Consider the following 13433-nt stretch of genomic DNA (forward strand, 5'->3'; position numbering starts at 1 on the left):
CCGTGCTGGGCGATTGGGGAAGAGGACCGAACAGTCCTCTACCCAATCGCAGTGCCTGGAGTAAATGGACGTGACTGCGAACAGCGGCTACGTACATTCACATAAACAGGAAATGTAACAGTTTAATAAAGTGTAAAAAAAAAAAAAAAAAGTGAACACGTCCTATGAGTGTTCACTAGCGCCATCTTGTGGCCAAAAAGTATATTACACCTACAAAATACATACATTTTCAAGTATATACACATCATTAATAAAATTACACTTCCAACCCTCCCCCCCCCCCCAAAAAAAAACACTTGTAAAAAAAAAAAAAATCAGCTTAAAAAAAATAAATAAATAGTTGCCTTAGGGACTCAGCTTTTTTTATTCTATATGTTATGGGGGAAAATTAATTTTAATTTATTACATAGGCGCTTGTAATTATGGCCAGAACAAACAGAAAAATAACCACTTATATTTCAAAATAATATACTGTTGCCATACATTGTGGTAGGGACATAATCTAAACGGTTTAATTATCGGGACCACTGGGCAAATAAAACGTGTTTGTTTTATCCACAGGAGAATGTTTAATTTTAAAACTATAAAGGCTGAACACTGAGAAATAATGATTTTTTTTTCTTTTTTTTTCTGTTTTTCTCATTAAAATGCATTTAGAATAAAAAATTCTTAGCAAAATGTACTATCCACAGAAAGCCTAATTGGTGGCGAAAAAAACGAGGTATAGATCATTTTCTTGTGATAAGTAGTAATAAAGTTATTAGGGAATAAAAGGGAGGAGCGCTGACAACTGAAAATTGCTCTGGTCCGTTAGGATAAAAACCCTTGGGGGTGAACTGGTTAAAGGGAATGTCCGAGGATTACATAAAAAAAAGTATTTCATTACACGGGGCTTCACCCAGCCCCCCCCCCCCCCCCCCCGGATCCCCTCTGCTGGAGATGCTGACCTCACCAGGTCAAGGTAATCACTGTTTACAAAGGGAGGATGGCTTTGATCCTTATGAGGCCAGAGACATTCAGTCTCGAAGAACGCCCCATACTCCGTAAGCGTAGTCACCAGCAGGGCTTGCGCAGGCGCAGCAGATGCCGACCTGGCGAGGTCGACATCTCCAACGGGGGGGATCCCAGGACACCGGAGCTGAGGCGAGGGACATATCAGCTGCCAGGAGGAAGCCCCGGCTAAGTAGATCTTTTTTTTGTCTACTCAAACATACATTTCCTTTAAAGTATGTACTATTTTCTGACACACGTCTTTTTTTGGTGGGTGGCGGGGGGGTTAGGGTGTATAATTCCCCTGTGAAAACTGAGACCCGGATACAGACAAAATAAGTAGCTATTAAATAGCATAAATAAAATATAGATGTGCATAAGTATACAATGAGGATGCTATACGCTGCTATGCCATAAAGTGCAAGTCCATAAGTGTCAAAGATAAGCAAATTAGTAGACAAATAGTTGCTGGGCATTAAATAGTATAATATTATGCTTCATGAACAAAATGTTATACCATAGGTAATGACAAACATTTTAGGCAAAGCAGCAAGACAATAAATATTGCAAATAATGCAAATAATGCACCAATAGTTCCCACTTCAGGTCAGATAAGGGCCAGCTGTGGGAAGGGCAAGGGGTAAAGATGGGAGGACAAGATACATCAAGCGTAGCATGGTCTAACCACTTTATCAGGAGCTGACTTTTCAGGGATAAAATTGAATTTGGAAAAATTAGTTGTACTTAGTTAGGCAACTATTTTCATTTACTAATGTAAGCGGAATCTGGATACTACTGATGAGTCGCAATTTCTGATCATTGATTACTTTTTCTGTATCCATACTTTAAGAACAAGATTTTGGGCGCAAGACACGTATTATCCAGGTGGATTTTACAAGCGGGTCACATATATACCAGGGGATTAAAGAAGAAATAAAAGGACTGGAGATTGGTGTTCTGGGTGAGATGATGGCTTCTTGTGTAAAAGGATGTATATATTTTATATTATTTTATATATATTTTATTTAATCTTTATAACATAAAGATATAACATAACAAACTACAGTAATATTAATCACTTTGGACCAGAGCCATCCTTTCCCTTTGTAAACAGTAATTACCTTGACTGGTTTACAGTAATCACTAGGTCAGGAGCCAATGAAATTGGCTCCTTACCAAGAGATGGAGCTCTGCTGTCAGTGTGAGCGAGTAGGCTGCAGCGATGAGAGAACGGTGTGGATGGGAATGGCAGGGCCGCACAGAATGTGGAAGTTGAAATCTACGCACCCTGGCAGGCTTTGGCAAACATAAACAGGGTGTAGATTGCAACTATGCTGGTCCGAAAGTGGTTAAAAAAATGGAAATCTAACTTATGAGAGGTGTTCGATGAGATGCCAATAATTCCAATTTGCAAGCAAATTTAATGTAAATGATACGCAGTTTAGAAATGCATTTGCATGTACTTATTCCAAGTTGTATGCCGTTTGCAGTAAACATGTTTGCAAGTTGGGATTAATTTCATCTGATTGAACATCTTTGAACATTCAAGAGGAACTTTAACCCAGGATTGAACTCCATCCCAGTCAGTAGCTGATACCCCCTTTCCCACAAGAAATCTTTAATGTTTCTCATATAGATTACCAGGGACACCTGTATTGCATATATTGTGGTGAAACCCTTCCCACAGTGCGACGTCAAGGCCATGTCCCTTACAATTTTTTGTCTGTGAACCTTATTGCATTGTGGGAAATAACAGCAGTTTCCAACGGCCATGCAAGCAGTATCTCACTCTGGGCGCATAGGTGCAATTGTATCGCACAGAGGCTGATTGTTTTTAAATGTGTTATGCTATGTGGCTTTTAGATTTTTTATAATTTGAGAGATTAAACTTTGGAATGGAGAAGAAAGTTTGGAGGACTTCATAAACCGGGATAAAGATTATACAATACGCATGATCCACCTGCAACCAGAGGTGGTTAAAATCTGGTGAGCTGTGGGGATTAAAGGGTGTGCGGTGTATACACAGAGTGAGACCAAGGTGTTAATCACAGTCACAAGGAGATTGCATGAGTGACAGAGAGCAGTGTTAATCAACAGAACTGTATTACACAATGTGGTGCTATGGATACACTGCAGGTCACTAAAGAGCGAAGCAGAATAACTATATCCAATGCTAGGAGCAAAAAAGTTTCTGTAGCGTGTTAGCCAAACAAATTATATAGGTAGAAAAAAACAACGTTTTGTAAAAAATAATACCTTTTAATGGCGGAGCTAGTCTACTTTAGGGGACCCACCGCAAATCCCCATAGACACTTTCACCTGGGCTGCAAAACGGAACAAATGTCTTCCGTTTGCTTGTTTAAACCTCCACCAGCCTTAAATCCCTGGGTAGCTAAGCATGTCCTCTAACGAATTTTGCGGTTTCGGTAAAAAAAAAGTTGGAACTGACTGTACAGGAGCCGCCGAACGGCCGCAATTTCGGGTCCGTCAGCCATCTTTGTTCTGCTCTGCAGGTCGTTTCTTCCTCCTCATTGGAGGGAATTGTTGGGTGGGGGCGTGCCAGCTTCTGTCGGCAGCTAACGAACCCTCCAATGAGGAGAAAGAAAGGACCTGCACAGCAGAAGGAAGATGGCCGACGGAACCGAGATTAAGGCCGTTCGGCGGCTCCTACACAGCCCATTTCAACTTTTTTTTGAACGAAAACCTCACAGTTCGTTACAGGATATGCTTACCTATCCGTGGGTATAAGGCTTGTGGGGGTTTAAACAAGGTGAAAGCGGACATTTGTTCCGTTTCTGCAGACTAGCTGAAAGTGTCTATGGGGATTTGCGGTGGGTCCCCTAAAGTAGACTAGCTCCTTAAAGAGAATCTGTATTGTTAAAATCGCTCAAAAGTAAACATACCAGTGCGTTAGGGGACATCTCCTATTACCCTCTGTCACAATTTCGCCGCTCCTCGCCGCATTAAAAGTGGTTAAAAACAGTTTTAAAAAGTTTATTTGTAAACAAACAAAATGGCCACCAAAACAGGAAGTAGGTTGATGTACAGTATGTCCACACATAGAAAATACATCCATACATAAGCAGGCTGTATACAGCATTCCTTTTGAATCTCAAGAGATCATTTGTGTGTTTCTTTCCCCCACGCACTGAAGTTTCAGGCTGCTCGTTTCTTCCTGCAAACAGCTTTGCCCTTGTTTGTAATTCCTCAGTATGTGAAAGCCCAGCCAGCTCAGAGGACGATTTATCCAGCTAATTAGAGCAGCTTCTCTCTTCTCTCTTATCTAAATAACACACAGGCAGTGTGCATAGAGGGGCCAGAAAGGGTGAGTTCATAGCAGAACCACAACACTGAAGAACTTGGCAGCCCTCCAGACACAGGCCGACAAGTCTGACAGGGGAAAGATACATTGATTTATTACAGAGACTGTCATAGTAGAAAGTGCTGCAGTTAGCCAGAACACATTAGAATAGCTTTTGGAACATGTAGGATGATAAAAAACAGGATGCAATTTTTGTTACGGAGTCTCTTTAATGGCTAACTAATAGAGTTAAATGATGCACGCTTTCTGGGATCTAGTCCCCTTCTTCAGGCATATTTCCAGATGTTAGCTGAAGTAAAACACTGATGCAGGTAAATAGTAAACACGAAGATGACAGTTGTGCTGGTTACTGTTTATCTGTTAGGTGTCAGGTGATCAGCAGGCTGGAGCCAGTGAGTTAGTGCAACCATACATGAAATCCAGCAGGTTTCTGAAGATCATGAAGCCAAATCAATCATGTTACATAAGGTGTCATGAATCCTGTTCCACAATTTAAACCTTCTGTTAATGTCTTGAACATTTTCATAAATTTGTACTCAGAAATTTTTCTTGATTGATCATTTTTTCCAATGCTGTGATTCTACTGTGATGCTGCATGATCACATGGGATCTATCTATGCTGTTCTAGAGATTTGTTGAGTCCTGTCCTGTCTGTGTGTGCTGGATATACGAAGCTAAGCATTGCTTGATGTAAAGACCTGCAGTCACTTGTAAATAAACCTAGTTCCAGTAATTCTGCATCCGTGATTACTGAACACAACAGGATGATAAATTAAAAGTATTGGAAAGGGTTAAAATGATTTAAATGGTGCTTCACTGGATCCATAGCAACAGTGCACAAATCAGTGTGCAGGAAAACCTCTTAGAAAATTATAAATGTTTCTCTGTGAATTCTATAAAATGTTTGATTTACATTTTCTGTTATGCTGAAGAAGAACCTTGGGTGTGAAATTTCTGTTTCACAAGCCTGGGCCAATTATGTTAAGATTTTTTCAGCCACTGCTTCACATCCTAGACAGTGTGGCAAACAATTAAAATAAAGCTCATCTGGAGGCAAACTATGCAAGCACCAAATCAACATTTACATATAAGACAAATAAGACATATAACATGTGCAGCCCTTATGTCACTCTTTTCATAACAATATAAGTTGTACATCTCCCTGCGTACTTGATGCATGCGCTCAAATTTGCTGCTTCGCATCTCCCTTGCTGGACTATTTCCTATTGTAGTGTTTCCCATTATAGTCCCTTCCTTTCTAATGGCCCAAGTTAAAATATATTCCTTTATAATGTCCCCCTTATTACTTTCCTGTATAATAGATTCTATTATAGTGTTTCCATTCCTTCTTTCACCTAAGGAATATTGCAAAAAATTCAGCACCTCATTCCTTCAAAGGCTCTTCCAGCCCTAGTTCACACCTTCATCACATCACGGCTGGACTATTGCAATGCCCTCTATGCAAGCCTTGTAAACAAAGACCTACACCGCCTGCAGCTACTACAGAATGTTGCCGCAAGACTGTTAACAAGCCAACCCCGCCATTGCCACATAACGCCGATCTTTCGCTCACGCCACTGGCTACCGATATAATGGAGAATCCTTTTCAAAATTGGCATGCTAACATTCAAATCCCTACATGGCCTAGGCCCAGGATACCTGAAGGGTTTGTTGCAACTGCAGGGGGAAAATCCAGGATTTTCAAGGGGGGGGGGGGGATTCCTGAAAGCGGCATGTGGGCGTGGCCAAAACATGATGTGCGCGGAGCCAAATACTAGCAGTTTCTAGGCTAAATTGCACCCAGGGCGAGGGCGTAAAATGTGCCCCAATGTGGAGACAGGTATAGGTGCCCACAGTATAGGTAGCCAGTCGAGTATAGGTAGCCCATATAGTTGCCCCCAGTATAGGTTAGATAGGTATATGGCTCCAGTATAGGTTAGATAGGTATATGGCTCCAGTATAGGTTAGATAGGTATATGCCCCCCAGTATAGATTAGATAGGTATATGTCCCCCAGTATACCTTAGATAGGTATATGCCCCAGTATAGATTAGCTAGGTATATGCCCCAGTATAGATTAGATAGGTATTTGCCTCCAGTATAGGTTAGATAGGTATATGTCCCCCAGTATAGGTTAGATAGGTATATGCTCCAGTATAGATTAGATAGGTATATGCCCCAGTATAGATTAGCTAGGTATATGCCCCAGTATAGATTAGATAGGTAATTGCCTCCAGTATAGGTTAGATAGGTGTATGGCTCCAGTATAGGTTAGATAGGTATATGCCCCAGTATAGATTAGCTAGGTATATGCCCCTCAGTATAGCTTAGATAGGTATATGCCCCAGTATAGGTTAGATAGGTATATGTCCCCCAGTATAGGTTAGATAGGTATATGCCCCCCAGTATAGATAAGATAGGTATATGCCCCCCAGTATAGGTTAGATAGGTATATGCCCCAGTATAGATTAGCTAGGTATATGCCCCAGTATAGGTTAGATAGGTATACCCCCCAGTACAGATTAGCTAGGTATATGCCCCAGTATAGATTAGCTAGGTATATGCCCCAGTATAGATTAGATAGGTATATGCCTACAGTATAGGTTAGATAGGTATATGGCTCCAGTATAGATTAAATAGGTATATGGCTCCAGTATAGATTAGATAGGTATATGCCCCTCAGTATAGCTTAGATAGGTATATGCCCCAGTATAGATTAGATAGGTATATGCCCCAGTATAGGTTACATAGGTATATGCCCCAGTATAGATTAGCTAGGTATATGCCCCTCAGTATAGCTTAGATAGGTATATGCCCCAGTATAGGTTAGATAGGTATATGTCCCCCAGTATAGGTTAGATAGGTATATGCCCCCCAGTATAGATTAGATAGGTATATGCCCCCCAGTATAGATTAGATATGTATATGCCCCCCAGTATAGATTAGATAGGTATATGCCCCTCAGTATAGCTTAGATAGGTATATATTGAAATACGATAACAGAGGCGCCAAGCAGAATAAAATTAGTTAAAATTGTTAAAAAGGGGGAAGTGGGTGGACTCACCTCCCTTCTGAAAAAAAGGCCGGACAATGGACAGGTTACTTACAGTCTAAAGTAACATTTATTAGTAACTCCAAAAGTGCAACGCGTTTCACGGGTAACAGTCCCGCTTCTTCAGGCAAACGATTATTTGGAGGGTGCTGGGAAAGGGAAACAAAAGGAAAAAAAGGGGATTGCCAGAGGAACGCAAATACCAGGCACCCAAAGGTGCACCGCAAGTCTACAGCAATAAAATGTGCAATTATGCATTTAACAGCAAGATATGCATACAAAATAGACTGAGAACGTGTGCAAATAGCATGTATAAAGTGACAGTGCACATATCCATAATATAAAGGCAGAGTATGAGCCACTCTTAGTAAAATGATAAAACAGTAAAAAGGTGAATTTAAAACAGGGGGAAACAGAGAAAGGTTTAGTTTTTAAAGGAGTAAGTGCAGCACTATAATATGATAAGGCAAAAAAGGCATACTGAAAAAAACAAAACAAAAAAAAACAACCCAGCAGTGTTTGAAGATGAGCAAATGTTCGACTTACTAAAGTTATGAGAAGCAGAGAAAGGTTTCATTTTTGAAGGAGTGATTGCAGCAGTATATTATGATAAAACAAAAAGGCATACTAAGAAACAGCAGTGTTTAGAGGTGAGCAAATGCTCAACTTACCAAAATCAGGTCATGAACCAGGTAGAGCGCCTCTGTGAGGTGTGGGGTGCTCTGTCTTAAATTTATAAGTGACTGGAATCGCCCAGAATGGGGGATGGGAAGGGGGAGCGACAGAGGTCGCATATTGATGACATATGGTAGTTGGGCAGTGCAGTACTGTGATCAATGTGGGAATAGGATGCAAACCTATGTGTATGATGCTGGATGGGAACGGAAGGGGGGGGGGAGAAAGAGAGGGATATAGGCAAAGGGACTGGGATATGCATAAGTAACGACGTGCTTACTCCCATAGTGTACCTTGTATGGGTTGGTAGTGGATGGTGGAAAGCGCATAGGATTGGAGGTGGCCTAAATCTTAAGTAAAAACAATAGGTGTGGTGTTTGTTATAGGGACGGAGGCTGGAGAGAGGAAATGTAGAAAGGTTGAATAAAAGTTGCACTTGGAATACATAAAAAGTACATGTAAAGAAAATGCATAAAAAAATTTGTTCATGCCACACTATGCCGAATGTTGGATCCAAAATATACTGGAGAGGTTCATTCCAGCTGGGGTTAATGGTACAGGGTGAAAAACAGAAAACTGCTGTAATAATAGGAGTATGGATACAAAACTATGCATAGTTGCAAAAATTTGTATGAAGCATAAAACTTGACGAAAATACATTGAAAATGATAAAATAAGTAAATGATCAATACAAAACAAGTGTATGACAAATATAATGGGTTTGAATAAAAGAGAGGACCATTTAAAATATATTAAAAAAAGATGATTCAATAAACTTTCTCTAATTGTTCGTTTAGACCTTCGGGCGTTAGTGTTTTAAGAATTTGTATCCAGAACATTTCTTTATTCCTAAGGACCTCAAAAGCATTGTGCGGTGGGATGGATTCAATAAGCGTGAATTTGAGTGTTTGTGGATTGCAGTTGTGGGTGGAGCCAAAATGACGGGAAATGCTGTGAAGTGGATAGTTTTTCAATATATTGCGCTTATGTTGTCCTATTCTGTTTCGGACAAGTTGAGTGGTTCGCCCCACATATTGCAGATTGCATGAACAAGAGATCAAATAAATAACATTTCTGGTTGAACAAGTAATGTATTGTTTGATAATATACTGAATTTGGGTGGTATTGGATGAAAAGGAATCAGTGGTGTTTATGAAGCGACAGGCAGTACATCTGGATTTCCCACAGGGAAATGACCCAGGGTTTGAGATGGGGGTGGTTTCAGTGGGATTAGGGATAGGTAGGCGTAGTTTACTAGGGGCCATGAGACTTTTGAGGTTGGGGGCCCTTCTGAATGTGAGTAAGGGAGTTTCAGGTATGGTAGGTTTGAGGTGAGGATCCTGTGTCAGAATCTCCCATCTGTTTTGTAATATGGATCTGATCTGTTTGTGGTGTTTACTGAATCCAGTGATGAATCTGGGGAAAGGACTGGGGGTCGAGGACGAAACAGTATTGTTGGTATTGGTGATGGTGGCCTTCCATTTGGCGTCTTTGATCAGTTTTTTTGGGTAGCCACGTTCTGCAAACTTTTTGGTAAGGATATCTGATTGGGATTGGTAATCGGAGAAAATCGGTGCAATTGCGGAAGATTCTGCGGTATTGACTATAGGGAGTATTGGTTGTCCAGGGTCGGTGATGATGGCTATTGAAATGAATGTAATTGTTAGAGTCAACTTTTTTGAAATGTGTCTTGGTTTTGATGTGATGGGTGTTAGTAAATAAAACTAGATCGAGAAAATCGATGGTGGTGGGATGATGTTGGTGGGTGAACGTCAGACCGGCCGGGTTATCGTTCAGGAAGGTGAGGAAAGTAGGAATGAGGGAATGGTCGCCCTTCCAAATGAAGATCAAGTCATCAATGTATCTTTCATATAGAACAATGTTTTTGCTAAATGTATGTGTCTGGGAGAATTTGAGATGTTTCAGGAGGCCCATGGAAAGATTGGCATATGAGGGTGCAAATGAGCTGCCCATAGCGGTACCGGAAATTTAATGGTAATGATTGTCAGCAAATGAAAACACATTGAATGATTGTTGGGCGGCTGGCATGTCGGGATGGGTGGAAAGGAAATATGTTAATGATCTGAGGCCAAAGGTGTGTGGAATATTGGTGTATAAGGAAGACACATCACATGTCAGACAGCTGTATTCTGTATTCCAAGGAATAGTGTTTAATATCTGAATAAGATGTTCCGAATCTTTAAGATATGACGGTAGATTTTGTACAAGGAGTTGTAAATGATAGTCTACAAATTTAGATAAGTTGCTGGTGATGGATTCTATCCCTGCAATGATGGGTCTACCAGGTGGATTGGTGAGTGATTTATGAATTTTGGGGAGATAATAAAAGAACAGTGTTTTGGGATGGTGATTGATGATGAAGTTCCTTTCATTCTTGGTAATGATACCGTTTAAAAATGCTTGGTTAATGAAGAGTTTTAAATTAGCGTTATAGTTGGGGGTGGGGTCGGAGTCCAATTGTCTATAGTGTAGTGGATTGTCGAGTAGTCTATGGGCCTCTAGTAGATAGTCATTTTTATTGAGTAAAACTATACCGCCGCCCTTATCAGCGGGTTTGATGATTATATCTGGATTATTTTTGAGGGTGTAGAGAGCTTTCTTTTCTGATGGAGTGAGATTGGATGAAGGAGATGGTGTGTCAAAGTCCAATTTTTTTTTTCCTTTTGTTTCCCTTCCCCAGCACCCTCCAAATAATCGTTTGCCTGAAGAAGCGGGACTGTTACCCGTTAAACGCGTTGCACTTTTGGAGTTACTAATAAATGTTACTTTAGACTGTAAGTAACCTGTCCATTGTCCGGCCTTTTTTTCAGAAGGGAGGTGAGTCCACCCACTTCCCCCTTTTTAACAATTTTAACTAATTTTATTCTGCTTGGCGCCTCTGTTATCGTATTTCAATATTATCTAGTCCACCCTTGGTGGAGGGGTGTATCCCCATTTTCTCCTATCTACAGAAAGCGACTTTTTAACCTGAGCGGGGTCAGGTTACAATTCTCCCCGCCGGCCTTTCCAGTGGTTGCCTTTGTGGCGACCCATCCTTGTGAGTATAATCATATAATTTATTCACAACAGATCTCTCCATATTAACATACTGCACCATATTGGGCTCTCGGTTTCTCCCCCATTTTCAAGCCTTAGATAGGTATATGCCCCAGTACAGGTTTGATAGGTATATTCCCCAGTATAGGTTAGATAGGTATATGCCCCAGTATAGGTTAGATAGGTAGGCGCGGGGGGGGGGGAGCGGGGAGAGAGGAGTTTCCACTTACCTGCCTTCATCCTGCTCGCAGCTTCTATCTTCTGCTTGTCCCGGCGCGCGTCGCATCGGTAAGAGCTCCCCCTGTGATGACAAGCGGTACATCATCACAGGGGGCGCTGTTACTATAGCGACAGATGCCGGGACAGGAAGTACATGGAAGCCGCGCAGGATCCAGGCACCGTAAGTGTAAAGTCTTCTCTCCCCGCAGCTCTGCCTTACACCCGCCGCCAGCAGCAACCGAGGCCGCACACATATCCTTCTGGTCGCGGGGGGGGGGGGGGGGGAGGTGTTCCAGACACCCGGAATACCCCCTTCGGTGCGCCAGTGAACTGCGTCACACCACCCACAATCTCAGATCAAAAGGATCCAATAACTTTGCCACCCCCAGAGTCCAACTGAAAACCTTTATGCCAGAGCTTTCTGTAATACTGCCCATTCCCTTTGGAATGCCTTGCCAAACTTAATCAATACAGCTCCAACCAGAGAAAAGTTCAAATCAAAACTGAAAAGCCACCTGTGGCTTATAATCACATAACTCCCCCCCCCCCCATACACATCACTATGTACTGCTCTGAGACAAGCTTATGTGCTTTGGGGTCCTATGGGAGAAAAGTGCTTTACAAATGTTTTGTTGTTGTTGTTGTAGTGCATTTCCACTACAATGACCCCATGTATGGTGTGCTCTTTTATAGTGCCCCTGTTACAACTATAGTGCTCTCCATTATATTCCCCTTTTGGGGAATTTGGGGTTTTCAGTGCATTCTACAAAATATCATGCTGTAGAGGGAGTGTCACAAAAAACAGTATGTCAGCACATAAAACTCCTGTATTCTTTACGACAGATGTTGAATGTATGCACTGTAAAAACACAATTCTGCTGTGTGCAGTACTCATATTTCTATGTAACATAGTAAAATCGGAATATTTACTACTTGGAAAATGTTCCATGTTATTACAGTTCTTTGTGATATCTGTTTTACCTTTTTTCTTCAGTAAACAATGTAGGTATGAAATCAGCAGATGCATTCCCCAAATTTTTGGAAACCCCTGATCTAAATCAGGTATGTTCATTCTCAAAAGATAAAGATTATTCTAAAACAAGTACTGGAACCTCACTCTAGTCCATCAGGCCAACTGTTGACTCCTTCTTTTCCTGTAATTCACCTTCACCCTTCATACCTTACTTGTGCTGGGTACACACAATGCAATTTCCCACCCGATCGATGGGTGATCGAACGGGAAGTTGCGTGTGTAAATGTCCAAAGTGCACCCGATAAAGCGATCAATTTTCTAATGATAAATGTGCAAAATCGATCGCTTTATCAATCGAGAGCCAATTGGACATGTCGGAAATAATAGATTGCTTCCCATCGATCGGGCGACGGGCAAGAAATTGCATGGTATGTACCCAGCATTAGACTAACTCCTATACATTTTAATGGTCAGCTATCAGCATAGAGATTGCCAATGTTTGCTGTATTGTATGCAGTACCGGCTGCTTGGCACCGAAATGGAACATCTCATAGACCAAAAACAAGGACTGCTGACAGGTTACTGAAATTGCTTGCTTGAGCAGAAGTACATAAATAAACCTGGCCGTCCAAGATTTGTTTACATAAGTTGTGTCTTGCACACAACGGTAGTTTCACTGACCTTGCTATAGTCCAGTATGATCCAGGTGAGGTTGGCACTGAATAGCATTGTAATTCAAGTTCTTCAGTAATCTCCGTTTCAGGGGAACCTGAGCAAATCCTGTTTAGAGTGTACTGATTAGACAAATTCTTGGAATGCAGTTTTGTTCTGTTCTTCAAATGGTGAAACACAATTTAAATCATTATGTTGTACATGTACAATGTGTTTAGAACATCAGAATAATTATTATATGTATAATAATTAGATGCTGGACAAGACAATAAATTGCAACATCCTGTCTGTGTTATGGGTAAGTGAACTTTTTCAAGCTTTTAATATAAAACTAAAGAATCAAAGCTTTCTCAAACCAATCCCGATGACTGTAATGAATGGACATGACCCCTATCAGGGGCCATGTCCATTCATAAGAACGTAACAAAACGAAAGTAAAAAAACACTTCCTGATAAATCAGGATTGTGTTTCTA

The 13433-nt window shown here is 41.1% G+C and overlaps 1 protein-coding gene across 2 annotated transcripts in view; it reads left to right on the forward strand.

The window, feature by feature from the left end:
• LOC137561330 (very-long-chain 3-oxoacyl-CoA reductase-like) overlaps positions 1-13433 on the forward strand; it is a 35724-nt gene that overhangs the window by 4958 nt on the left and 17333 nt on the right. For both annotated transcript variants that reach the window (XM_068272613.1, XM_068272614.1), the window contains 3 exons: positions 1841-1951; positions 12309-12376; positions 13213-13257. In XM_068272613.1, the coding sequence (XP_068128714.1) occupies positions 1841-1951; positions 12309-12376; positions 13213-13257 (224 nt within the window). The remainder of the gene's footprint in view (positions 1-1840; positions 1952-12308; positions 12377-13212; positions 13258-13433) is intronic.

Source organism: Hyperolius riggenbachi, chromosome 3 (assembly GCF_040937935.1).
Source record: "Hyperolius riggenbachi isolate aHypRig1 chromosome 3, aHypRig1.pri, whole genome shotgun sequence".
NCBI lineage: Eukaryota > Metazoa > Chordata > Amphibia > Anura > Hyperoliidae > Hyperolius > Hyperolius riggenbachi.